Source organism: Chelonoidis abingdonii, chromosome 8, assembly GCF_003597395.2.
Source record: "Chelonoidis abingdonii isolate Lonesome George chromosome 8, CheloAbing_2.0, whole genome shotgun sequence".
Lineage (NCBI taxonomy): Eukaryota > Metazoa > Chordata > Testudines > Testudinidae > Chelonoidis > Chelonoidis abingdonii.
Window position 1 is genome coordinate 32,745,027 of NC_133776.1, and position 26,700 is coordinate 32,771,726.

Sequence of the window (26,700 nt, forward strand, 5' to 3'; positions counted from 1 at the left end):
TCACTCTTGAAGGTACTCAGTGGCTCGTTTTCAAGTAACAGGAAGAGCAAAAAAGCTTAAGTTCCTTCTTTTGAATGGAAGCTGCACTTAGAGCAATCTAGCAAAAGAGAGGATGCCCTGATCCCAGTTTTTCTAACTGGATGTTGAAGTATAGTGTCGGTGGTTGGTTGATCCAATCCAACCCTGATCTCTATTTACCCTTTAAACTGCAAGAGCAGCTAACTGACCCAAAAGTAATCATCCTGGGTCATCCGCAAAAGCACCCTTAATTAACGTAACTCATTGCTAGCCCCTGGAAATACTTCAGACATGTTGTGGAATTTAGGTTCTCCACACACAGTTTTGCATTTTTACTATCTTTTGCAAAATTCAGGTCTTATTTTAGGCTGAATTACATTTCTAAATTTTCTAGTTACAAGGATATCCTTCCAGCTAGGAAGGCAATAGCGCACAGTTTCAAAGGCCATAATCAGACAAACTGAAACAGCTCTGACAGATTCAACCCTAAAGAGAAAGCTTTAAGTGTCACTGTTAACAGTTTTATTGATCATTTTAGCAGAGACTTTGAACTAATGTGGAGTCTTACAATAGGATTTTTTTTTTTTTTTTTGCGAACACTTACCATTGCTGCTATGACCAGTTCAGTCCCAGAGGTGGTGGTAGCAGCAAGAACATCAGCATAAATTAAATGGCCAAAAAAAAAAAAAAACCACACCAAACCAAAAACACCATGACTCTGTTATCCCAGATTTAAGGCTATCCAGCAAAAGCTTGTGCCCTTCCAGAACATCAAGTTCAGTAAAACTCAAATTTGTGAAAAACAGGATGTGCAGAGTTAGGGTACATACCCACACAACCTTAACTCTGCCCCCTGGAGCTAGCAATAGCCATCTCCATGAACCCCAGCTGCATTCACTCTGTAGGTATAGCCATATTGAATGGTGAAGGAATTAGCTGGCACACCGTGGAAGAGTTGTGATTGTGATACGAAGTTATCGGGGGAGGGAGGGGGTGCATGACATATTATGGGTATATGTGACCCCTCTCCCCAAATCCTGTGTGAGAGATCAAAGGAAAGAGGTGTATATATGTATCTTCAGAAATCCAGTAGGTCTCATTTCAGCACTGAGTTGTATCACTAATGATACACAGTAGTCCCCTTGGGGATTGTCAACAATTAGGTGTGGGATGAATGAAGGGTAAGTGAAAGTAGAGTGTTTAATGGATTTGCGTGCACAAGAGTGAAAGGGGAGTCAAAAGGAGTTGAAGAAACTGTAAAATCTAGTAGATGTGGTGTTCTCTCTGTGGAGTTGTCTAAGTACAAGAGCATAGGAAACTCCTGTTCCATACAGAGCAAAGGCAGACCATAAGTGTGCGTGTTATGGACTTACTGGAAAATGGCTCAAAGACGACAAAGTTAAGATTGCATGGGCCAGTACCTTAACTCTGGATTTCCTAGTTTTCACTAGTTTGACTTTTGCTGAACTCGACACTCTGGAATGGCATGAGCTATAGACAGATATCGTGACCTCTGGGTTAACTAAAGGTTTTTTTCCCATTTAATTGCCCAGTGTTTTTATCAGCATGAGAAACATTGTTGGTAGAAGTTAGCAGTCATTTAGGCAGCTGTAATTACCACACAGGTATGCAGTTAATGACAGATTAATTACCCATGGACCAGTAAGGAAAATTATACCTAACTCTTAGATATGCTATCCCTAGATCGCAAGGAGGTAAACATTATTCACTTTGTAGTGATGGGGAAACTGAGGCACAGAAAGGTGAAGTGACTTGGCCAAAGTCACCCAACCAGGCCAGTGACAAAACAAATAGACTCCCAGGTTTTCTGAGTCACAGCACACTGTTCTCCATATTACTATGTGATTCTTAAGTGCTGTGTTCCTCTTACTCCAGCACAATCTCTTGCTGCAGAATGGGAATAATGGTCATGCTTTGAAATGTTTGGAGTGTGTGGTTGCTAACAGAGCCAATGAGAGAAATCTCAGATACGGCCAGTTTCCCAATAACTTTGTAATTTTATTAAATGATAGGTACAGTAACTTAAAGCATGTGAGAAAAGATTGGTGTCTCCCCCACCCCTACTATTCCCTGAAACATACAGTTAGAGACCTGCAAATCTGCAGATTCCTGCTTTGTATGTGTGGGTATTCGCATACATCCCAGTCTACCTGCAACTTACCTCCATATTCTTTTCCCACTGTCACCAGAACTCCCACCCAAGCCCATTTATTCCTCCCCTCGTGATCCAGCCCCAAATCCCTCTCACCCCATTCCTCCCACTTCTCCATCCCCCAAAATGCTCCCCTTCCTATCAGCAAGGATTCACGTCTTCTTAAATGGGAGGGAAAAATTGCATTCTCCCAAAATAAAACAAAAATCCAACAGACATTTTAATATTTTTAGACGTTTTGTGACTTACAACATTTTCCAGACATTAGCCCATGTTGGGACTCAAACTGACACTGGCAAGTTAGTAAAAGTCAAAGGCTTACTGCTTATCCCCTTTATTTATCTCTCTGTTGTGAAAGTTTTAAGGCAACAAACCCTGTTGGCTTCTCTGTCTGCACATACTCAGCATAATCCATTTGGCACATGGGCCTTAAGAGTGCTTGCCAGCATGCTTAAAAAGAGCCAAACTCTTTCACTACTAACATAGAAATCTGACTTCCTCCAAAGGGCGAGTGGAAGCCATGCACTTTGTTGGCATAACACTCAAGTGTTTGAGACCTTGATCTCAGCCCTGGTTTGAGCTCTGCAAGAGGGGAAAATTCAAACATTTGTGCCATTTTTGCTAATTTATTATGGCATTCCATGCACAAACTTACTGTTTTAGTTCTTCTTTGAAGAGTTCTAAATTGCTCTTTTTCTTTTCTTTTTCCCCCTTCTTCAAAGGCTAAAATAAAGGATACATCAGCCAATATTTCAGAAGAACATACAATGAATGGTTTGTCAAAGAAATGTTTGGGTGACCTGTATTTTAGATCATTTCCAATCCACATTATCTTTGGTCTACAAGTTTCCTAATGACTGAACCACAAACAAAAACCCACCTTTAAAAACATTAAGGCTGAGCCCTCTGAACACAAAGTAAGGAAATACAAAAGTTAAAGTTGAATGTAAACCTTAACTCTGTCTTCGTGCTTATACATTGCAATGAAACCTTTAATTGTGTTCTCATGCTCAAACGTCATCTTTACAACTTAAGATACATGTTTAACATCTTGTAATTCTCTTTGGCAGTCTTAACACTTATGTTATCACAAAAGTTAACCACATCCTTAGTGACTAAGAGCAAGTCTTCACTACAGCGCTACACTGACAGTAACATTTTTACAGCAACGTGACAGTGAAGGGCTCAGTGGGAGGAGAAAAATGCACTCAAGAAGTGCAACTAAGTAGCTCTTTTTTGTAACTGAAAATCTTTGCACTCTGTGAAATATCTTCTATGTTGTCTGTTAGTATCCAACTCTACTATCTAAATCCACAGCATATTGTTTTATGTTTGGGGCGGTTTCACATTAATATCACTTGTTACTTTCCCACACTAGCACACAATGCGATAGATGCTTCACACATACCTAAAGATTGTAGAAAGAATTCTATTGAGGAAACATGATTAAGTAGTTAAAGACTATCATAATGGATTGACACAGGAAGAGCATTAAGTCTGAAGGTTAAACCTTAACTTGCACATTTTCTGACTTGAGTGTTCAGTTGCACAGTCTTAATGTGCTCTAACAGTTTTTGTATTTTTTTCCAGTTTTTTTAATAGCAAAACAAAATTAAACTAACATCATTCATGCAAACTAACAAAAAAATGAAAGAGAAAGTAAGAGCTTCATCTCAGAAGACTTGCAAGTCGTGCAGACTATTGGTCATAACTCAAAGAACTGAAGGAATTTTGCTTAAGCTTCAAAAAAATTCACCTGAGACAGAGACCAAGCATGGAAAAGGTAGATCAGTCCAAAAGGTTAAAGTTTCTTAAAGTTACACTCATCTGAAAACACAGATGGTTAAAATGAAAACTGTTTTGAAACCTTCAGAATAGCTGGTGCAACCAAATGTATATACTTCAATAGCAATTGGGAACATTCTTTTAATATTCACCAAATATTAATTCATGATGAAGTTATTTTGATTAAAAAGAATACTAGAGCATGTACTATATTTCTTTTGCACAAAATCAAGACAGAGCACCATTTTTAGAGATACCACTCTACATCAGGGCTAGTAGACCTTTGCATTCTAATCTCTACAATGACTTACTATATGGTTTGGGCAAATCGCTTAATGTCCATCACGTCTTGGCTCCTCTGATATGAAAAATGGGGATAAAACTACTCTGTGCAGTTAATGTGTATAAGTGCTTTGAAGAGGGATTAAACAGGAACACAATATTTTGAGAAGAATAACTTACAGGCTTTTTGGTTTCTATCATTAGAAGGGATGGAGGCCTCTCATTAGAGGATGGTTGATTTGGCTGATTTTTTTGATCTGCAAATCGCGCTGAAGGTTTGTAGATTTTACCTCGTTTTTCATCTGTTTCATGTTCATCTGGATTTTAAAAAGGAACTCAGTTAACAGTTACTACATAATAATGAACGAAATCAGGTTTTTTTTAAATTTATTTCTGAAATTCTGTCTCCAATACAGAAGCTAAAAAATTAGTTATTTATAAATCAAAATGAAATGCTGTAATAGTATCACATTCTGCAATTGTAATACTCAGAAAAGGCATGTGTAAAGTATAGTTGGTTTAAAAAAACAAACATTTTCCTTTTAATATAAAAAAGTGATAATTTCACTAACATGCTAATGATTTATATAAACATCTCCTATAAGCATAAAGAAATTTTTTGGCAAGCAACGTACTTTATTAAACACACAATAAAATCCAAATCTAACCTTTTTCTTTGTAATTAACCAGGAGTTGCTGGGGATAAAATGTTCAGCCTTACCTTTAGACGCATTAACAATTCCTCCTCTTACGAATGTTTTCACTTTATTACCGTCACTTCCTTCAAAGGCAGCAAGGAATTCTTCATAAATTTCTGCAGCTGCCTTCTCATCCTCCTACACACCAATGTTAAATCTGTTTACTATTTTTACAAACAGCATCCGTGAGACATCTAACCTTAAGCAGCTATATGACTTTCCTTTTTATTTTCTAGAGCTCATGATACCTGTTCTAATTCAATATAAATTTCACTTTCAGACAAGACAATTTTTCAGAGCAGGAATGTGGGAAGAATTATTAACACAAGAACTAGAGACAAACAGCTAGATTTGTATAGTCAAATATGATTACTCATTTAATAAATGTAGAGTTGATTTTTTTTAAATGGATTTATAATTTCAGAACGAAAAAGAAGACGGGAAAGATAAAAACACTATGAAGACCTTAGACTCTGCGCTAGCCTGTGTGTCACAAAAAATGTATAGTGCACACTATGGGAGTCAAACTGTGTCTGGATGAAATTAATAATGGGCTCAGTTTTAAATGGTGCGTTTCACAAATGACAAATTAATAAAAATAAGTGAGACAGCAAATTAAATTCAACACCACTGTACTGCCTTACATTAGGATTTTCAAAGGAGTCTGGGGAAGTTAGGAAGCCAGATCCCATTGAAAATTCAGAGAAAGTTGAGAACTTAGCTTGTTTAGGCTCTTTGAAAACCCTCAACTTTAGTTAGCATGAGTTGACATCACACAAGCTAAAGCAGAGTTAAAGTATATTGAAACATGTTAAAGGCCTTTGCTATTCCAAATTTCAATATGTTCTTAAGCCATTTTACATCAGATATGTGCACTTCTGCAGCAAACCATATTTAACATAGATTTACTGTGTTCTCAAGATAAAAATCTCTACTTGAAAGTAAAATCTATTTTGTAGAATAAAACATTTTCAGCACTGAAATATCTAAACAGAACAGTAGCACTGATTCTCTTGGTAGCAATTAAAGTCAAATAATATACAACATAAAACCACACAAGAGAAAAAGAAGTCACCTGAGGTGATAGTAGGTCAAAGGGAGGGACTGATTTCACAGACTGAATGTCACAACAGTCGCTGGACTGTCATAACCCAAAGCTTACAGGAAAGCCACAGGATCTGATCTCTCAGTTAGACTTATCCTGGCTTTTTTCTCCCATTTCAAAGGCAGACCTCTGTGCTCCCCAATACAGTTGGCAGCAAATATTCTTAAAATTACCACATGAAATAAACTAGTACAGTTAAGGTATTATTTACTTACATTTTTTAAAAGTTAAATTACAACCAATTCTTTGAAACAGAATTTTTATTTTCACTGCCAGTTAATATAAGATAATTTCATAAATAAAAGAAGGAAAAAAACCTGGTCTATTTACCATTACCTTCTTTTTTAACTCCTCTTGTTCCTTCTTACTTAAAGTTCTCTTGGCAGCACTCATTTTGCCAATACTGAATGCTTTAAGTTTGTTTTCCAAAAGAGGCTACAAAAGGAACAGAAAAAAGAATGTTTAGAGAAGTAATTTTTAAAAGCATCTCATTATTTGACTCTAACATCCAAAGTAACATTTTACCTGAAAGAACTCACCTCAATCTGCTTGTTTAGTTACTTGGAAAAAAACTGAAGTCTGCCTGGACTTGTCCCTCAGGACATGTAGTTTTCCAACAGCAATACAATTTTGAAATATTTTGAAAATTTAGAACTATTCAGCAATAGCCTACGAAGGAAGCTTTTAACATCCAAACTTAGATGAACTAGGTTGGTGGTCTTGTGATATGTTCCGAGATAACTTGTGGGAAACCTAACAAAGTCTGTGAGCCCAATACATGGGTCAGCAGAAGCTGACATCGCCGAAGATGCCTACTTGCTCAAACCTGGAGAACAATATGTTCCATAACTCAGTGGCAACCTCTGCAGCCATTTAAGAAATACAGACAAGCACTGAAAAGAGTTGCAACTAATTAAATTATCTTGGCCAGAAGAATGATTTTGTGATCCTAGCCAGCAGTGATGGAGGATTTTAATGGAAATAAGATGAAAGGACTGCTGAGGAGTTTAAATATATGTTTTTACTATGGGAAGATACAGGGGAAAGTTATATTCTTGAGCCTTTTCAGGACCAGCGCCTTCATTCCCCAATTTCTCATTCTCCTTGCCTCTCCCAATTTAATCTCTCCCCCTTAAGACTATCAAAGAAGGAAGATCACAAAGCACAATTACACTTGCACAAACTGAAATAGTAATAATTGATCATATGCAGGATTCTCCTGCTTTGCTGACTGAAGAAAGATGGTAAGGCACTGAGACGGAGGACAACTTCTCCTAGAAATGGGCAGTGGAGACGTTTGGGAAGGGGAGAAGAGACAAGATAGCAAACTTATTTTGAAATTCCAATAGTCAAAAGATAGTAGAAAATAGTCTCAATTTTTAAATAAATTTGACTTCTGTTTGTTATTTAAACTACAAATCTATATCTGGGAATAAGGAAAATATCCCCAGCAGTCACCAGAACATCTCTACATACGGTATGACTCTTCAACCCCCAAAAATATTTTCAAAGCCCTACCACAACTATCAACTCATTTATACACAATGATGCTAAAAACTGCTAACTCAGCAACACACAACCTCTTTACACAGCAGGTCCCACACTTTGTGAGAAGTTAAAGTGAGTAAACTGAACAACTTAGTCATGATACCAAAGAGATTTCAGAATCAGCTGCATAAAAAAATAAAATAAATGTTAGCTTTGGAAAAACTTCTGTCTGGAATGGAATTTCCCAGGAATTTCAATGTCTCAGCCATTTACCACCACTTCTAATAGAAGTTTCCTACTCAAAGCCATTTTTACACAACACAAAAAAGCACAGTAAGAAGCTATTGCTTGAAATAACTTGAACTATAATACTTGCTTGGTGTCCATACATGCACCACCCTAGATGTGTGACAAGAATAGAGTCCAACAATTGGAACAAGAGAATAAGAAGGCCAAAGGCTCACTACTCTTGAACACTGAGAAGTTTGGCCTGGGGAGTGAAGTGGCTCACTTGTCTTAAAACAGTTTTGTGCCCTTATGATTCCCAGGAAAACTTTGCTGTAATTCAAAATCCTATAGGCAGCTACAAAACTGACAGGAATTACATACGGCTTAGAAAAGCTATAAAAAGAGCTAGGTACTTGAATATTTGGGAATACCGCCTCATCCAAAAAAACAGAGGTTGCCAGAAAGAGGAGAGTAATTGAGACAGAACAGGGGAGGAGAAAACTTCCATTTAAGTAGTCAGACTGGAGCATGGAGGGAAGAGGCTGATACAAAGGATGGAAAGGCCAAGCAAGATCAAGGATCAATACTCTGTTAAGCACCTGCTTCCTTCCTAGAAGCTTGGGGTGGATAGAGGATTTCTCACCACGGCACTGTCTGCGGAGCTTGATGATACATCCTTCATCTTTTTTGGCTACCAAGCTTAGTAACAAGTTTTTAGGCCAGGCCAAACTGAGCTGGTGCAGTCTACAGTTGTTTCTCCCCTGTGAGAGAAGGAAGTCACAAGTATTGCACCTGCACTGACTGGCTCAATCAGTTCTTCTAACTCATCACACAATATAGCCTTTCACATTTGGAGGTCATACAAAATTTCCTGCATCTTTTGAAAGATGCAAGTCACTATGGGAGAGGTGATTCAGGAGTTCAGTTGTACGGTGAACTGTGTTCCAGAAACATCAAAAGAGAGTGTTAAAAAAAAAAAAAAAAAATCAATATTCTACATACTAAAACTGTTGATAAGTCAAGCAACACAATCAATTCTTATGCAGTGTCCCTGCAACTGTTTCCTCGCTTAGTGTAGGCAGGCCCAAACTGAATGGATTATCTGGACATGCCTAATATCAGCATGCTGATCAGAACAAAAGTGATGTTTGTAATTGCTGACCATACGTGGTACACCGTTTGTAGTATACAAAACTAGACTGAAACTGTGAATGTAAAGTGTTCCATTATCAGATTCAAAATTGCTTGTAAATCATCAACATTGTAGATTGGTTTTTTGGTTTTTGTGTTTTTTTTCCTAACTTTTGTTAAGCTATGCACTGATTCAGCTTTGAAGTGCAATGATATTCTAAAAAGTAACTAAGTAGGATGAGGGGCTCCACAGGTTTACTGTCTCAACTTTCAGAGCATAACATAAAAAAAATTAAAAATAAAGGAAAAAGATATTTTTGTTGCTATCGGGCCTGTAAATTCACCCTGAAACTGAACTCAAACTAGGTCTTTCTAACTCATACAAAGGCTCTGCACCAGGATTGAGGGAGGGAGGACACCTCAGAGATTAACGCCAAGCTTGTTGTAATGAAGCTGCCTACATCCTGTCATTAAACAATAATGCTGTTGATTTATAAGCAATTTTGCAGCTAACAACAGAACACCTAACATATACAGACTGAAATTTTGAACAAAATCCTGTGTGCAAACTAAGCTGCGCTGTGTTTCAGAGCTCTACTTCCCAGGCACCTGGGAAAGTACTCTTTGTAGTAACTCAGAGCCCTCCCCATCCAGCGTACCCAACCCTGGCCATTGGGGATATTGACTGATCATTTGTGCACTGGCTCAGAAGCTGGTGTGCCTAACAATTTACCAGCTATATAATGGAGATAAATAAGAAATCACCACAAGAAGGCAAAAAAAAAAAAAAAAAAAATTAAAGCAAGGGCAAGTAACCTAACCAGTCGACTTTGTCAAAATCTGCTCTACTAGGCATTCTAAAAAGTAGAGGTTTAAATTAGAAAACAATAGTTCACATACCAGGTCACTTAAAAGATCGCTTAATTTAGCAGCCAGGGAGCAACACTTTGTCTAGAACACTGAAGAAACTGTTCAACTATATATCCTCTCTTTACAACTAGTTTATTCAAACATATATTGTCGTTGCAATTATTATTATATAGAGCTCTTCTAATATTGGTAATTATTATGAAGGAAAGGATCTTGTTATAGTAATCTACCCCTTTCTGGCAAGAAAGAGCGGTGAGGGGAAGACAAATTCTCTAGTACCATCATTAAGCAATTATTGTTTTCAAAATTATTTAAGAGAATATTCTGAAGTGCTAAAATGAGGAGTGTCATATCTATGAAGCCTGCAGACGGATTATGCCAGCGGTCCCCAATGCAGTGCCCGCGGGTGCCATGGCGCCCGCCTAGTGCTCAGCAGGGGAGAGAAGCCACAGCCTAGCGCCTGCCGGGGACAGAGAACTCCAGGGCTGCAGGCTTCATTCTATGTTAAAATAAGAATAATAAATATATTTGGACCAGCAGTTCAATAATGTTTTACTTTTTTAAAATAAATAAGATGAAAACTGTTTATGATATTTATTTTGTAAAAACTCCTTAATTTTTCTTACAGGTAGATAAAAAAGAGCAAATTCACATGGTAAGGTGAAAGAATAATGGCTGAATAATTTAATTAATACCTTTTACATGTAAAATTACCTTTTTTATTTTATGGATTCATATATTATGTATATTAAATATGATTTTTTCGTATTATTTAATGTACAAATACAAAATAAGCCTTGAAAAATTGTTGGTGCCAGCCACACTCTTCCGAAAACATGAACGTGCTACTGGCCACAAAAAGGTTGGGGACCACTGGATTATGCTAAAAGCCCAGGAGGCAGGCAGACATGCATGAGACTGCCTAGCAAGGTTAAAATAATTCTATGAATTATTTACTAATGAATATCAATAGTTTATATGTATTACCCAGCAGTGGGGGTTGTCTGTGGCAAAATAGGGAAAGTATTCTTTGCAATCTAATAGCTATATTCTTTAGGACTTACGTGACTATCGGCAGATCCAGTCGTTTCTACCGTATCTGGTAGTCTGACCTGCAAATGATGGGGGAAAAAAAGTCACTTAAGAATATACTAGCAGCATTTACTGATAAGCAACCGACATTGGCCCTTTCAGATGCAGCTGTTGGGATTCCATTTTCATTTCAATTTCTTCCACTACTATCCCAGCATGCATCTTTGCCCTCGTATATTTAAGATTTTTTTTTAAGTATCTGAGCAGTACAACTGGCATACTCAATGTGGATTGATAGTGTCTGAGGCAACAAAGGAAGAAGAATAGAAAAACGACTCTTGCTTTTATCCATAAACATCTCAATTCTGCTCTCTGGATTTCATAAACTGATCACTTCCACCAGGATTCAGGAAGGGAAGGAGGCCACCTTAAACACTAATTCCAAGCCTGTTACAATGAACCTGCTTACATCCTGAAACTGTCCACATAAAGTTCCTTCAAAGACAATGTTATTTGTCTCATTATATTTGTCTTAAGTTATAAAATTATTTAATAAATGTGATTTGTTGATATGATACTTCTGGGGGAATTCTGCACGAAAATGTAAAAATTCTGCACACTTAAAATTCTGCATGTTTTATTTGTCAAAATAATGCAATATAATCGTGCCAGTTTCAATTATTTTGGTAATGTATTTAAACCACAATACAATGGCTAGAGAATGGGAGTAGGGTGCTTTGGAGGAAATCCTCAAACTCCCTTTGTCTAATAGTAATAAAGCTAGGTTTGACCCTTTATTTCTAGTTATTAGTCAAATCTATGCAGCCATATGCTCAGTGTTACATCACAGGCAACTGAAGAGCAAGTGAGGGCTGGGGAATCAAACGCATGCTATTGGCTATTGACCATCTCCAAAAAGGTCAGCACTAAACAGCTAACGGAGCACATTTTGATAGGAATTTTTCTCAGTCCAAAAATTTAGACCAGTTCTAATCACTAAAGCACCATAAGCATTTAGAAAGCCATACAGGCCTTTACACCACTCTGGCAATGTAAAGGAGCCTTAAAACTTTTACACCTGTTTTATGCTCCTGGGGGAATTTACAGAGACAATGGAAACAATTCACTAAGCAGGCACGCTTCTACATTTTGCTCTGCCCCACACCTACCTCCTCAGAAACACCCCAAAGCCCTGCCTCTCCATGCCGAGCGTGTTGCAATAGCAAGTATGTTACAAACAGGACAGAGTGTGTCTCTCTCACACATGATTGCAGAGCTCCCACCCAACACCCAATCCCAGCGGTGATTTACGTCTCCACCAGCTGCTCTGGGTGCACAAACCAACCTGCCTGAGCTGCCAGGGAGGGGCGTGTGGCCACTCTTGCAGGTTTCCCTTTGCTTCCCCGTCAAAAGTCTTTTTTTTTTTTTCCCCCAGGAAAGCAAAGAAATCTGCAGGGGACATTCCCCCAGGAGTAATACTAGTACAAGTTATTACTATGTTGTGATTAACCAGAACTGGGTAGAATTAATCTTAACCTCCCCAACCCAATGAAGTTAACCCCTACTAGTAAACACACATACTAGTTGACATCAAATCTGATTTTAAACTAAACTTTAAATGTGTTTCATGTTATTGATATTGGCTTGATATATAAATTTTGTTAAAAAGTGAAGAGCATTGTTGCTTTTCTCTGAATAGTAAATTTAGTATTTTTGAAAGATATCAAGAAAGGAGTAGAAACAAACATATCTTTTTTAATATTAGCCTTTAACCTTGTAGCTGGTAGATGTTAGTAAGCTTTATTTTGTAATGAGTTTTTTCACTTGAACCTTGAGGGGTCTGTATGTATATAGGACAGCTATATCCGCAAAAGAGAAGGATATCAATTACCAAAAAAAACTAATGTATTTGAAAACATCTCCAACACCATGAACATGGTAAAACTAAGTATACAAGAGATAATCCCCATATCATAGTAATCCACAAGCCTGCAGCTGCTAGAACTGCAATTTTCCAAAAAAAGAAATAAGGATAAAAGCAACCATTTTGCATCAAGTAGTACAATATTTGTAGGGAATTTATACAGAACCCTAAGGACATCTAGACCAATTGTAAGTTTATTTTCCACTATATTCCAATAAGTAACTGAAGCTGTTTTATTAAACTTAATATAGGAGATTGAGAAATTACCCTTCTGAGGGTTGTGTCTGTTCATTAGTACATAACTTCAACAACAGTGGGGATATGTAGAATGCGAAATTTCATCTGTGTTGCCTAAGGCATATAGGACAGTATATTGGATAAAATCTTTGGTTAATGTGAAACATGCCAGATTAGACACAACATTTGAAACTCAAATGCACAAAAGCACGATGTTCTCTACTCTACCCCACCAGTATGCCATTCCAGAAATTTTGGAGGAGGGAAGGAGAGAAGAAAAGGGTCAATCTCAACATCAATTCAACATGTGTTGTCAGAGAACAAACAGGTGTATTAATTTTTCTGGCTTTTTATGCTGTAGAATTAGAATGAGACCAACAAGCTAGATTACACTGATCTCCAAAAATCCATCACGTAGCAATCATTTGTAGTCATTGCCAAATTCAAGCAAGTAAACCAAGAGTTAGAAAAGTCATGGCCTGGATTCATACCCTGCAAATTACTATTTATAGCTGTTCAGGTAGTGCATAGGAACTCCTTCAGATCTATAGGCTGCTCCAATGTACAAGGCAAGCATAGATAAACCCAAAGAATCCAGGAGCTGTAAAACTGGCTCTGAAATGCCACACTCCCACAACCTGCTCTGACAAGTGGACATTAGTGCAGAAGAAAATATGGCTCCATATACCCTAATATTTGGAAAACCAGAAATTCACAGGAAAGGACAAAAACATGCATTCATTTCACTTGCTCAAGATTTGTAACACATATTGTAATCTATTGGCATTCTTGTGATTATTCATGGAAGAGTAGTACCTGAAAAATAGATTCTGCTGTAATAGTAGAGTAGTGCAAACTCTCCCCTTTTGCAGCAGCTGGGAACAACTGGAGGAGATTAGAGTGTCACATTCATTAGACATCTATAAGTAGAATCTGATACAAAAGCTGGAGTCCAAAACAGTCTCTAAAGCTGCACCTTAGCAGAAATTCCATCACCCTTCCCGGTATTTAGGGTTGGTTTCTTTCCCACGACATTGCTGTTGGATCTGTTGGTAGAACATGGCATCCCCTTTGTTTTTTTTATCTTTTGTCTTGTATGTTTAATCTTCTAGCAAATTTACAAATGTTACATGATCACATGGGTGGATAAAAAAAATCAATGATTTTATAAAAAAAATTTTTAATAGTTTTTTTATTTTATTTATTAGATTTTTTTGATTAAAAAAGCATCTACAGATAGTTTTAATTAAGATACATTATAGCTCAAAGATATCTCATCATGGAATGGGGATTATAAATTCTAATTCTACAGTATGAGACAATACATTCATGTAATGTTTAAGAAAAGTTTTGTAGATGAGTTTCAATAATTCATGGATTAGGGACCCAATTTTATGGGGTTGCAGGGGCTTCTGTATAGATTATTTAGGTTAATTTTTCTATCTACCCAATGGGACTCAGTGTTCAGTCTAGAAGATATCATCAGAGATGCTTAGTTTTGCAGTTCTCAAAATGTGGATTTTTGTCTCCAGAGATAACATGCTTGTTAACAGCAAAAATGTTTTTGAAATAAAAAATAAAGAAAGAAAGAGAGAGAGGTGAGAAATAACAGACCTCAACCCTATTGTCCCTCTGCCCTTACCTGTCTCTCAAAGTGCAAAGTTTCAAAAAGTTCAATGAACAGAAGATTGTTGGGGGTGGAATAGATCTGGACAAAGAAAAGAAATGTGAGGAGGGAAGGACAGGCATGTATGTATTTAATGTAATTTGTACTTTTTTCTGTCCTGTAGCATCTCTCTAAAAATGTTTTCAATTAACTAATCATCCAAAATTAAGGATCTTACTCTTTGAGAAGGGAAAATTGAACTTTCAGCCACCGTTAAGAGAGGTTTAATAAGGAATCTCTTCTAAAATAAATACTCTATTTATGATGAAACCATATGTATATGTACTGCTCTTCATATGTTGTTGTGTCTGCATTAGTTTATTTTTAATTGATTTAATAACAAATTGGATATTTTCAAATATAATTGCTTTTACATAAGGATCACTTAAAAAGGGACATAGTTCATGGCTGAACAAAACAAAAAGCTAGCAAAGCTTAAGAACTTGTTGCCAAAAACCATCTGTCTTTGGCAAGGCCTGTCTGTGGCACATACTAGCAAATCTTTCCTCAGTCTTTTTAGATAACTAGAATTTCAGTGAAAGGTGAGTAGGGGATCCTAATTCTCTCACTTGTCTAAAAAGATAACTGCACATATTCCCTTTTGCCCTGCCACAAAGCACTGAATTATTCTTATTTTCAGTATGATAAGAGTGACAATAAAAGCCAAATAAATATAGATATTACATAAGCACTATTGTAAAACTGCATGGACTGAGTCATCTTCATTTTGTTAATGGTGTAAAATTAGTTTGTATCAGTTTGAATTGAGTTTGCCAGTTTTTAATAAAAGAAGTAATTAATAGGCAGGCTATAGTTCATTATAAACATAAATATTTCATTTTTTATAGATAATATTTATTGAATGAGAGAGGTAGGTTGAGGTTTATAAAGTGTTTAGGCTAAAGGTGCCACTTAGTCTATAGCTTGATGGTAAGCTTTATCTTGGATTTTCAGGCTTATCTTCTGAATGTTACCACAGGTTGAATCCAGAGGAGAAAGAGCTCAGTGGTTTGAGCATTGGCCTCCTAAACCCAGGGTTCCGAGTTCAATCCTTGATAGGAGCCATTTAGGGATCTGGGGCAAAATCAGTACTTGGTCCTGCTAGTAAAGACAGGGGACTAGCCTCAATGGTCCCTTCCAGTTCTAGGAGATAGGTATATCTCCATACACTATATTATGTCTCATACTATAGAATTAGAATTTATAGTCCCCATTCCATAATGAGATATCTTTGAGCTATAATGTATCTTAATTAAAAATATCTTTAGATGCTTTTTTTAATCAAAAAAATCTGATTTAAATAAAAAAACTATTTAAAAAAAAATTATAAGATCATTGATTTTTTTTTATCCACCCATGTGATCATGTAACATTTGTAAATTTGCTAGAAGATTAAATATACAAGACAGAAGATGTAAAAAACAAAGGGGATGCCATGTTCCACCAACAGATCCAACAACAATGTCGTGGGAAAGAAACCAACCCTAAATACCGGGAAGGGTGATGGAATTTCTGCTAAGGTGCAGCTTTAGAGACTGTTTTGGACTCCAGCTTTTGTATCAGATTCTACTTATAGATGTCTAATAAATGTGACACTCTAATCTCCTCCAGTTGTTCCCGGCTGGTGCAAAGGGGGAAAGTTTGCACTACTCTACCATTACAGCAGAATCTATTTTTCAGGTACTACTCTCCCATGAATAACTCTAGTCCCTGCCTGTGTTGCTGCTCATAGCTTTACAAGTACCCCAAAGGAAACTGTCATTGCTTGACATTTATACACTGCTACCCATTTTTCTAAATAGCAACAATTAAATCAACCAGTACTGTTAACTTTTTTCTCATGCTTATTGCCTTTCCTTCTTCCACACTGTCTGAGGCCATGTCTACATGAAAAAGTTAGGTTAACCCAGTTACAACACTCAAAGGCATAAAAAATCCATACCCCTGTATAACATAATTAAGCCAATCTAACCACCTTTGAAGACAATGCTACCTACCATCTCTCAAGAAGATGAATTAACTACTACAGGAGAACCCTTCCTGTCACTGTAGTGTATGTCTCCACTGAAGTGATACTGCACCTTTGCCACTGTAGCGGTTTACGTGTAGACAATTTAAGTGAGTCTGCAAAAGGTGGTGTTTTTTTGATTGTGTTAGACTGAGTTAAGAGAACTTTTCAAATGTATTACATTAACACTCGTTAAGATACAGAGTAACAAGTCTGAAGGTGCTATCCAGCTGTCTTGTAGCCTAGAATAGGCCTTTTCAATCATATTAAGCTAACTTGATTGAAAAATACCTTTTTGCCCACTAACGGAGTGCCTGCTGGTTTTCCCCCTCTCTGCTTGCATCCAAACAATTTTGTTCAAAAGTTCCAAAAATAATTCAATGTAAAAGCAGTGTCTAAACCCTGAAAATGTTTATCCTAAGTTTCAAAAAGATATAAACACCTGAAACAGGAGTTTCAAACTGAAATACTTTTACTACCTAAATTACAGAGTTGAGTATCAAGTCTACTATAATAAGGTCAGACAAAAAAGTTCTATTCAATTACATCACTTAAAGACAGACAACTAAATATTGATACATTTTATTTTATAAGTGCTTGTACACAAATACTAGAAGTCTAAATACAAAGATGGATGAACTTGAATGCCTGGTATTAAATGAGGATATTGATATAATAGGTATCATAGAAATCTGGTGGAATGATGACAACCAATGGGACATAGTAACACCAGCATATAACATAAATAGGAATGACAAAGTAGGTCGCACTGGTGGGGGAGGGCATTATATGTGAAAGAAAGTATAGAGTCAAATTTAGTAAAAAACTGGAATTAATCAAACTGTAACACAGAATCTCTATGGATAGAAATTCAATGCTTGACTAATAAGAGTGCAGCAATAGGAATATACTACGAACCGCTGAGCTGGTGGTGACAGTGACTGTGAAATACTAAGGCAGAGAGGCTACAAACAGGGCCCTGCAAATCTGCAGATATCCTCGGACCATTTTTGCAGATAACGAATCAGATGCAGATACAATCACACAGGACTTACTGATGGAGCCTGACCCATCCAGCCTGCGCAGCCTGGGGGGCCAGCAGCCAATCCAGGAGCTCGGGCCTGTCAGGCAGCGTCAGTGTTCCCACTGACCTGATCCAGCAGCACTGGACGCGCTCCCAGTCTCAGGCACAGCAGCTCCTGGACAGCACAGCTTGTCCCTGACCACAAGGATTGGAGCAAACAGGGCCCAATCACCCCATCCCTCCACCCTACTGTGATGCAACATGCACTACTGCTGCCCTTGCTCACAAGCCCCCAGGAGCAGCACACAATGTGATGTCCATTCCCCCCTCCGCGCCACCCCTTCTTCTCGATACCCCACCCCCAGTCCCCACCTTCACGCTGTCTCTTCACTGCCCCCTACTCCCTCCTCCTCCCCCTTCCCGGTCAGTAGCCCTTGTGGGACGGCTTGCTGGTGCAGATGTGGATACAGGGGGGAGGGATAGCTCAGTGGTTTGAGCATTGGCCTGCTAAACCCAGGGTTGTGAGTTCAATCCTTGAGGGGGCCATTTAGGGACCTGGGGTGAAAATCTATCTGGGGATTGGTCCTGCTTTGAGCAGGGGGTTGGACTAGATGACCTCCTGAGGTCCCTTCCAACCCTGATATTCTATGAAAAGACAGCAAGGAGATTGCAGGTCAAATCATGGGTTGATCCTAGTGCATCATTTTTGTATTCGCACAGGGCTCTAGCTACAAAAACAGAAAACCCAATAATAATGGGGGATTTTATTATCCCTATACTGACTGGGTACATGTCACCTCAGGATGGGATGCAGAGATAAAATTTCTAGACACCATTAGTGACTGCTTCTTGGAGCAGCTAATCAAGGAACTCACAAGGAGGAGGCCATTCCATTCCTGATTTAGTCCTAAATGGGGCACAGGATCTGGTCCAAGAGGTGTATAAAGAAACCCACCCCAGTAGCATTTAACTCCAAAAAAGAAAACTACACAAGAATGAGAAAGCTAGTTAAATGGAAATTAAAAGGAAAAGTCAAGAGTAAAATGCCTGCTAGTTGTATGAAAACTATTTAAAAACAATTATAGAGGCTCAAACTATATATATATTTCACCCCAAGGGGTTTCTGGTGAACTGGGGTGGGCTGTGTATCATCCTGTAGTGACTTGAGATAATGAGCAGACAGACAGGCATAGATGTCCTGCTTCAGTTTCAGAGCTTCCCAGATCCTGGGTACTTGTGCAGTGGCATCAGGCAGTGGTTCCGCAGCCAACCCCTGCTCGTGCAGACAGGCCAAACGCCCGCCTCTATATATACGTAAGTAAATAAGAGGACCAAAATAATGCCAACTTCACTAACCAACAGAGTAAAAGAGGCGGTTACAAGCAAAAAGGAATCCTTTAAAAATTGGAGGTCAAATCCTACAGAGGAAAATAGAAAGGAACATAAACTCTGGCAAGTAAAGTGTAAAATATAATTAGGCAGGCCAAGAACAATTTGAAGAACAACTAGCAAAAGACAAAAAAAAAAATTGCTGTTAGATTTTGTAAGTACCTCAAAAGCAGGAAGCCTGACAATCCAGCAGTGGGGTCACTGTAAAAAAGGAGCACTTAAGGAAGACAAGGCAGTTGTGAAGAAGCTAAAAGAATTCTCTGTGACAGTCTTCACTGCACCAGATGTGAGGAAATTTCAACACCTGAGCCATTTTTTTAGGGGACAAATCTGAGAAACTGTCCCAGATTGAAGTGTCAATAGATTACTTTTTGGAACAAACTGATTAAACGAACAGTAATAAATCACCAGGACCATATGGCATTCATCCAAGAATTCTGAAGGAACTCAAATATGAAATTGCAGAAATATTAACTGCAGTACGTAACCTATCACTTAAATCAGCTTTCGTTGCAGAGAACTGGAGGGTAACTAATGCGATGCCAATTTTTGAGAGAGGCTCTATAGACAATCCTGACAATTACAGGCAGAATTCTTTGAGGGGTTCAACAAACATGTCGTCAAGGGGGGAACCAGTGAATATTGTGTATTTTGACTTTCAGAAAGCCTTTGACAAGATCCCTCACAAAAGGCTCTTAAGCAACGTAAAGAGTCATGGGATAAGAGGGAAGGTCTTCTCATGGATCAGTAACTGGTTAAAGATAGGAAACAAAGGGCAGAAATAAATGGTCATTTTTCAAAATGGAAAGTAATAAATAGTGGGGGTCCTTCAAGAATCTGTACTGGAACCAGTGCCATTAAGCATATTCCTAAATTATATGAAAAAAGGTGTAAACAGTGATATGGCAAAGTTTGCAGATGATACTAAATTAGTCAAGTCCAAAACTGACTGCACATGAAATTCAATGTTGATAAGCATAAGAGGCATCATCTCAACTATAAAAAAAAAAAAAGTTATGGGATCTAAAATAGCTGTTACCACTCAAGAAAGAGATCTTGGAGTCATTGTGGATAGTTCTCTGAAAACATCCACTCAACGTGCAGCAACATTTAAAAAAGCAAAAGAATGTTGAGAATCATTAAGAAAGGGATCGATAAGAAGACAGAAAATATCATTTGACTCTATATAAATCAATGGTACTCCCATATCTTGAATACTGAGTTCAGATGTGGTCGCCCCATCTCAAAAAAGATTTCTAGGAATTGGAAAAGGTTCAGAAAAGGGCAACAAAAATGATTAGGGATATGGAATGCCTGCCATATGAGGAGAGATTAATAAAACTTGGACTTTTCAGTTTGAAAAGAAATAATTAAAGGGGAATATGATTGAGGTCTATAAAACCATAACTAGTGTGGAGGAAGTAAATAAGGAAGTGTTATTTACTGTCTCATAACACAAGAACTAGGGGTCACCAAACGAAATTAATAGACAGTAGGTTTAAAACAAACCAAAGGAAGTATTTTTTCACACAACACACAGTCAACCTGTGGAACTCCTCGCCAGAGGATGCTGTGAAGGCCAAGACTATAACATGGTTCAAAGAAGAACTAGATTAATTCATGAAGGATAGGTCCATCAATGGCTATTAGGCAGGGAGAGTGTCCCTAGCCTCTTTTGCCAGAAGTTGGGAATGGGTGACAAGGAATGGATCACTTGATGATTATCTATGCTGTTCATTCCCTTTAGGGCATCTGGCATTGGCCACTGTCCGAAGACCAGATACTGGGCTAGATGGACCTTTGGTCTGACCAGCATGGCCGTTCTTATATTCCAATTTATTTATTTTTTAATTTAAATGCCCGAATATAGTCAGATTACAAGAGTCATATCACTTCCACAGTACTACATGAAAAACCATTTTCAAATACACACTGAGAGCATTATTTTCAAAATACTTCACAAACCTTAATTTGGGAACATAGCCAACTAAGTTCCCAGCAAGCTGCACAGCCGTGCAGCAGCCTATTTAGCACTGCGCAGGTGCTTAGGGAACCCGTCCACAGACCTGCCACAGCCAGGGGAGGGGCACCCTCCCCCATCCCCAATTCTGCTGCAGCACGGTCCAGGCCAGTCTCAACAGCGGCCGGAGCAACCCGGACCCAGCTGCATATGGGTCAACCAGAGCTGCTGGGGTGACATGGCCGAATTGGGCCCATGTCCTGCTGGGGCCAGAGGAGGAACACCCATCCTGCAGCTCCAACCCCAGAGCTGTCGCAGTGGGGAGAAGTGCCTCTCCCCATCCCCAGGTGCTGCTGCTACAGGAGAGAGACCTTTCTCCCCACCATAGCCCCACAGCACCCTCCTGCACCCCAACCCCTCATCCCCAGCCCCACCCCAGAGCCCTCACCCCATGCACCCCAATCCTCTGCCTCAGCCCTGGCCCCTCACTCCCAGCCCCACCCCAGAGCCCATATCCCCAGACAGAGCCCTCACACCCCTGCACCCCAACCCTCTGCCCCAGCCCTGAGACCCCCTCCCACACTCCGAACCTCTCGGCCCCACCCCCAGCACATTAATTTTGTTATGTGCACCAATGTGAAGGTGATGTGTCACACAATGTTGTATCTGCCCATGTTATAAGGGTTATCTTGAAATTTTAAAGGGCCCCAAATTTATACTCATATATAAACTTTAACTCAGTAGAAACTAATAGTTTAAGTTCCAATGCTCAAAAGGGAAATCTTCGCATTCACTAAGAGCAAGTGCATTTTCCAAGGCCCACTACTGTCTTCACCCCACCTCTTAACATACCTGTCTACAATAAGTTTATATCAAAATAAGCATAAATTTCTGGAAATTAAGTTTTATACCTAAGAGTATTTGCTATTTCACTATTTAAATCCATATTACTTGTAGACCTGAATAAAGAATTAGAAGTCATTTCTTCTGAAGCACGTGACATTTGAATTTATTACTATACTGCTACTGCTAAACTTGTAAAAGCAGGCACAGCTGGCAGTCAACCCATCACTGCTGGAAAGCAGAGGAAGAAAGAGAAGGACACATATTTCTTTTATATTTTTCCACTTGCCAAAGAGCGAGTACCTGCCTCTCTTATTCCTGCTTACAAGTTTAAGTAGCAACAAAATGAAAATTAAAATACCACCTGAAAGTTAAGACCACTGCCCCTTCAAATCCTATGGACAGCAACCACAGTGGAACTCAGCACATTTTTGTAGATTTTATGTCACTGTTCCTGGCACATAGTAACCCACCAGAAAAAGCTGCCCACTCATAAGTAGGTGAGTGCTATTTCCCAGTTTTTATTAATACACTGCTTCACTTAAACCAATGCAGTGTGCACACTTCCTTGCACTGTTAAGTGATGAAAATGTCAATTTTTGACTTCAAGTTACAAGGAATCCACTGTTCACTCTAATGACCCATACCCATTGCTGCAGAGGAAGGCAAAACATTGATTCAAGTCAACACTTTAATGTACTTCTTCCTAATTACCCTTAAATACAAGAACAGTTTTCAACACTCCCATCCCCTAAAACCTCATATATAAAGTTTAGCTTGAGAGTATATTTTCCCTTCCCAGACTTTGGGTCCGCTTCCTGGCTGAAGGCAGTGGCTGGGGAAATGAGCCTCTCTGACCATACTTGGAATAAATCAATGGAAAAAAACAACATCCCAGTGATGGGGGACATTTATATATTTAATACCTATATACATCTCTACCCCGATATAACGCAACCCAATATAACACAAATTCGGATATAACGCAGTAAAGCAGCGCTCCGGGGGGGCGGGGCTGTGTGCTCCAGCAGATCAAAGCAAGTTCGATATAACACAGTTTCACCTATAACGCGGTAAGATTTTTTGGCTCCCAAGGACAGCGTCATACCAGGGTAGAGGTGTATAGTGCATTTCACCTGAGCAGGATAAGTTATCCCCATTTTGGTAAAAGGAAAAATTGAGTAAGAGGTTAAATAATTTACGTATTGAGTAGCAATGGAAACAGAATCCTGGTTCTCCAAGTCCCATATCCTATTTTTGAACCACGACCCTTCCACTTGGGAAGACTGAACAGCCAATTGCTAGGAAGAAGAACTACATACTGTTACTGGCTGGCCACTCTAAGGCTTTGTCTACAATATTTTATCAGCAAAACTTTTGTTGGTCACAGGTGTGGAAAAAACCACACCGCAGACCAACGTAAGTTTCACCGACAAAAGCACTGGTGTGGACAGCTCTATGTCAGTGGGAGACACTCTCATGCTGACATAGCTACTGCCACTCATTAGGAGTGCTTTAATCTCCCACCATCATAGAGCAGCTACACAGGAGACTTTACAGTGGTGCAGCTGTAGCAGTATAGGTCCACCGTGTAGACATAGCTTAATACCTGCAGTGGGATTAAGTGGAAGAGAATTTATGGCTTCATTATCTCTTGAATAGTTGCCAGGTGCTGGAGAGCACCCAACCATTGGAGTAGACTATAGTCCTTACTGATTCCTCACCTTTGTGGGAGATTCAGGCAATAAATGGTTCTCCCACTTCTGGGTATTACTCTTAAGCATCCACCCTGATCAAATGCAGATTTCCTGTGTGGCTTTAAACAAGACAGCCAGTGGCTACCATATAGTTTTGACTTGAGCCTCTCAATCCTCAACAGTGTTAATTATGGACAATAAAGTTGACTCACTGTGGGAAAACAAATGTTTTCAACCAGAAGTGAGAAGCAGGAGATGGAAACAGAGAAGTTAATCTCAAATTAACTACAAATTTCTAATCCATAATTGGGAAACAATCCCAAAACAGGTTTTAATATTTCTAAGCAGGAAATGGGAATACCTATGAATTGAGTGAAGCACATGCACGTGTCTGCAGGATTGGGACCTTTGATTATTATAACAACGTCTTTCTCATTTCCACCCACTACCACAAAAATATAAACTCCAAACACTTCTAGACTTTTGAGTCAAGAGGCTATAGACCCCAATCCTACAACTGCAACGGGACTCCATGGGGACACAGGATCTGTGCAAATGCTGCTGCAGGATTGTAGGAAATATTGGTTTATTCTAGTATTATAGGAAATAATGTCAGCCATAGGAATTGGGAACACAGAGAAAATGCATTTCATGAGGCTGCAAAGTTGTCAAGCCAAAAACATCTGAAAAACTGCCTAGCAGTGTGAGCACACAACTAGGAATCAGATACTAGAAAATGCTGATTTGCCATGTAATTTTGGATATTTCTCTGTCTGTTTCTCCAGTCACTGGTCACATCTACACTAGTAAGTTTACAGCTGTATGGATGCAGGCCTAAGATTGCCCATGTAGCTACTCTATGTCAAAGGGAGAGAGCTCTCTGGTTGACATAAGACCACCTCAGTGAGTGGCTAGCTATGACAGCAGGAGATGCTCCCCCACCAATATAGTGCTGTGCACACTATCATTTATGCTGGCAAAACTTATGTCCCTCATGGGGTGTTTCTTTCATGTCCCTGAGCAACGTAAGTTTTATTGACATAAACGGTAATGTAAACATGGCCTAAGAACACCCGAGTTGCCCCCCACCCTAACAGAGATGTTATAACAAATAATTTAGGCATAAAACAGAGTAAAAGGGAAATGTTTTCAATCTGGAGCTGAAATTTACAACAAAGCTGTTCACCACCAGAGCAGGAAGCTTTAAAAATAAGGCCTTCAAACAAGGCCCTGTAAAGCTACTGAGATTGTGAGAGTTTCAGTGAAACAAAAATGTGGCAAACTCCATCCCACATGAGTAAGAAGAACTATTTTAACATGAATCCAGGTAATGGGGGGCATCGATCCTACCCCCCAAGAGTGCAGCGTTGGGAGGGGGCAAACCCAGAGGAGCAAGGCTGCAGATGCACCCCGCTCTGCCCCAACACACCCCCCGCCCGGGGAGAACTTGGTGCCGGCAGTGGGTGCCGGAGGGGGCCTGCGGGCTGATGGTGCAGGGTAGGGGGCACATCCCACAGGCCTTAGAACCCCCCCTCCCATGCTGCCTAAGCAGCAGGAGAAGCCCTGGACCCCGACCTCCCTGCTGCCCTATCTGCCCCAGCCCTTTCCCGCCACCCCGCTACCCCATCCATCCATCCCGCCGCCAGCAGCCCGCAGTAACGCCGCGGAGCGGGGGGACGGAGCAGGCCGCACGGCCTGCGCACCTGGGTCCGTGCGTCCCGCGCGCCCTGGATCCCCCGCCCCCGGGGATAGATGCCGCTACCCTCCCTGCCCCGAGCGGGTCCCGGGCAGCGGCGCCGCTTGCAGGGCCCGCGGGGCGGCCTCACCTTCGCACTGGTTTTCTGCGACCCGCCTGGCGTTTTGTCCGCCATCTTGCTTCTCTCCCTGGCTCAGCGCTGGCGGCAAAGAATCGAGCACCGATTGAAGAGGGAAGGGGACTGGCCACGCTGAGGAGGGGGGGAAGTGCGGCGAATCGATGGCCGAACTAGCGATGCAGGCGGCGGGCCTGGCTCGGCTTGATGAGCGCGCGGCAGGAAGCGTGTGACGCGCGCTGCCGGCCCCGCCTGGGTGAACACTGCAGTGGGCTGTGTTTGTGTCAGGGGGCCTGAGTCTCCCATCATCACGTACACAAGTTTTACCCCGGTGTGACTCCATTGATTGCACTGGAGTCACACCAGTTTAACACTGGTGTAAGGGAGTGGTGAGTAGGGCCCCAAGAGTGTAGTATGCTGGTAGGGGTGTAACAAAGGGGAGGATTAGGCAGAGTAGTGGCACTGGCCACTGAAGACAGGATACTTGGCTAGGTGGACCATTGGGCTGACTAGTACAATCATTCTTATGTTTTTATGTTCGCTCTGGTACTTCGATCAAATGATAATTCCCTTCCTGATCCTGCTCTCAGTTTTGGGAGCTGTTCTCTTTATGCAGTTCCCATGCCACCAGATGTGCACTGTTTGCTGCAGCTGGGACTTTGCTTCTCATTCTGCCTGTAGCATGAATGTCACTGTGAGGCAAAATCAGGAGACGATTGAGGGAAGGGATAGCTCAGTGGTTTGAGCATTGGGTCTACTAAAAAACCCAGGATTATGAGTTCAATCCTTGAGGGGGCACTTAGGGATCTGGGGCAAAAATTGGTCCTGCTAGTGAAGGTAGGGGGCTGGACTCAATGACCCTTCAAGGTCCCTTCCAGTTCTAGGAGATAGGTAATAATTGGAGATATACCAATCACCAGAGAGTGCTATAGGAGTGGCTCTTTCTCCCAGACCCTTGCAATGGGTATTTTAATGAGGCAAGCTTGGAGCTCAGAACTTTGGAAGCAAAATGCCCCTTAATATTTAGGGAAGAAAGCTGGAGAAAGGATAGAGAAAAGAGGAAAAATGGATGGTGACATAAGGAGGTAAAAACAAAGCAGGAATGGGATGAGACGCCAACTGGAAGGTTGGTAGGGAACTGAAAGTGGGCAGAGAGGTAAGAAGGAAAGAAAGGGGCAGAGCAAAGGGGAAGGGAGGGACCAAGAATAGAGAAGGGGAGGGAAGTGAATGAGGGGAAAGACACATTCTGAATCAGCAAGGTACTTAAGCATATGAATAACATTGACTTCAGTAAAACTATATATGTGCTTAAAGCTAAGCAGTGTCTTGCT

The 26,700-nt window shown here is 39.9% G+C and overlaps 1 protein-coding gene across 10 annotated transcripts in view; it reads right to left on the reverse strand.

The window, feature by feature from the left end:
- Window positions 1-25,481, reverse strand: part of U2SURP (U2 snRNP associated SURP domain containing) — a 59,719-nt gene extending 34,238 nt beyond the window's left edge. For 4 of the 10 annotated variants that reach the window (XM_032801664.2, XM_032801665.2, XM_075068484.1 and 1 more), the window contains exons 1-6: window positions 25,385-25,480; window positions 10,843-10,890; window positions 6,392-6,496; window positions 4,980-5,094; window positions 4,439-4,575; window positions 2,847-2,914 (exon numbers count right to left, since the gene is read on the reverse strand). In XM_032801664.2, coding sequence (XP_032657555.1) covers window positions 2,847-2,914; window positions 4,439-4,575; window positions 4,980-5,094; window positions 6,392-6,496; window positions 10,843-10,890; window positions 25,385-25,429 — 518 coding nt within the window. In that variant the 5' untranslated portion in view covers window positions 25,430-25,480. Of the gene's footprint in view, window positions 1-2,846; window positions 2,915-4,438; window positions 4,576-4,979; window positions 5,095-6,391; window positions 6,497-10,842; window positions 10,891-25,384 lie in introns of all 10 variants that reach the window. The other 6 variants (XM_032801667.2, XM_075068486.1, XM_032801666.2 and 3 more) reach the window with 3 other exon arrangements.
- Window positions 25,482-26,700: the final 1,219 nt, after the last annotated feature.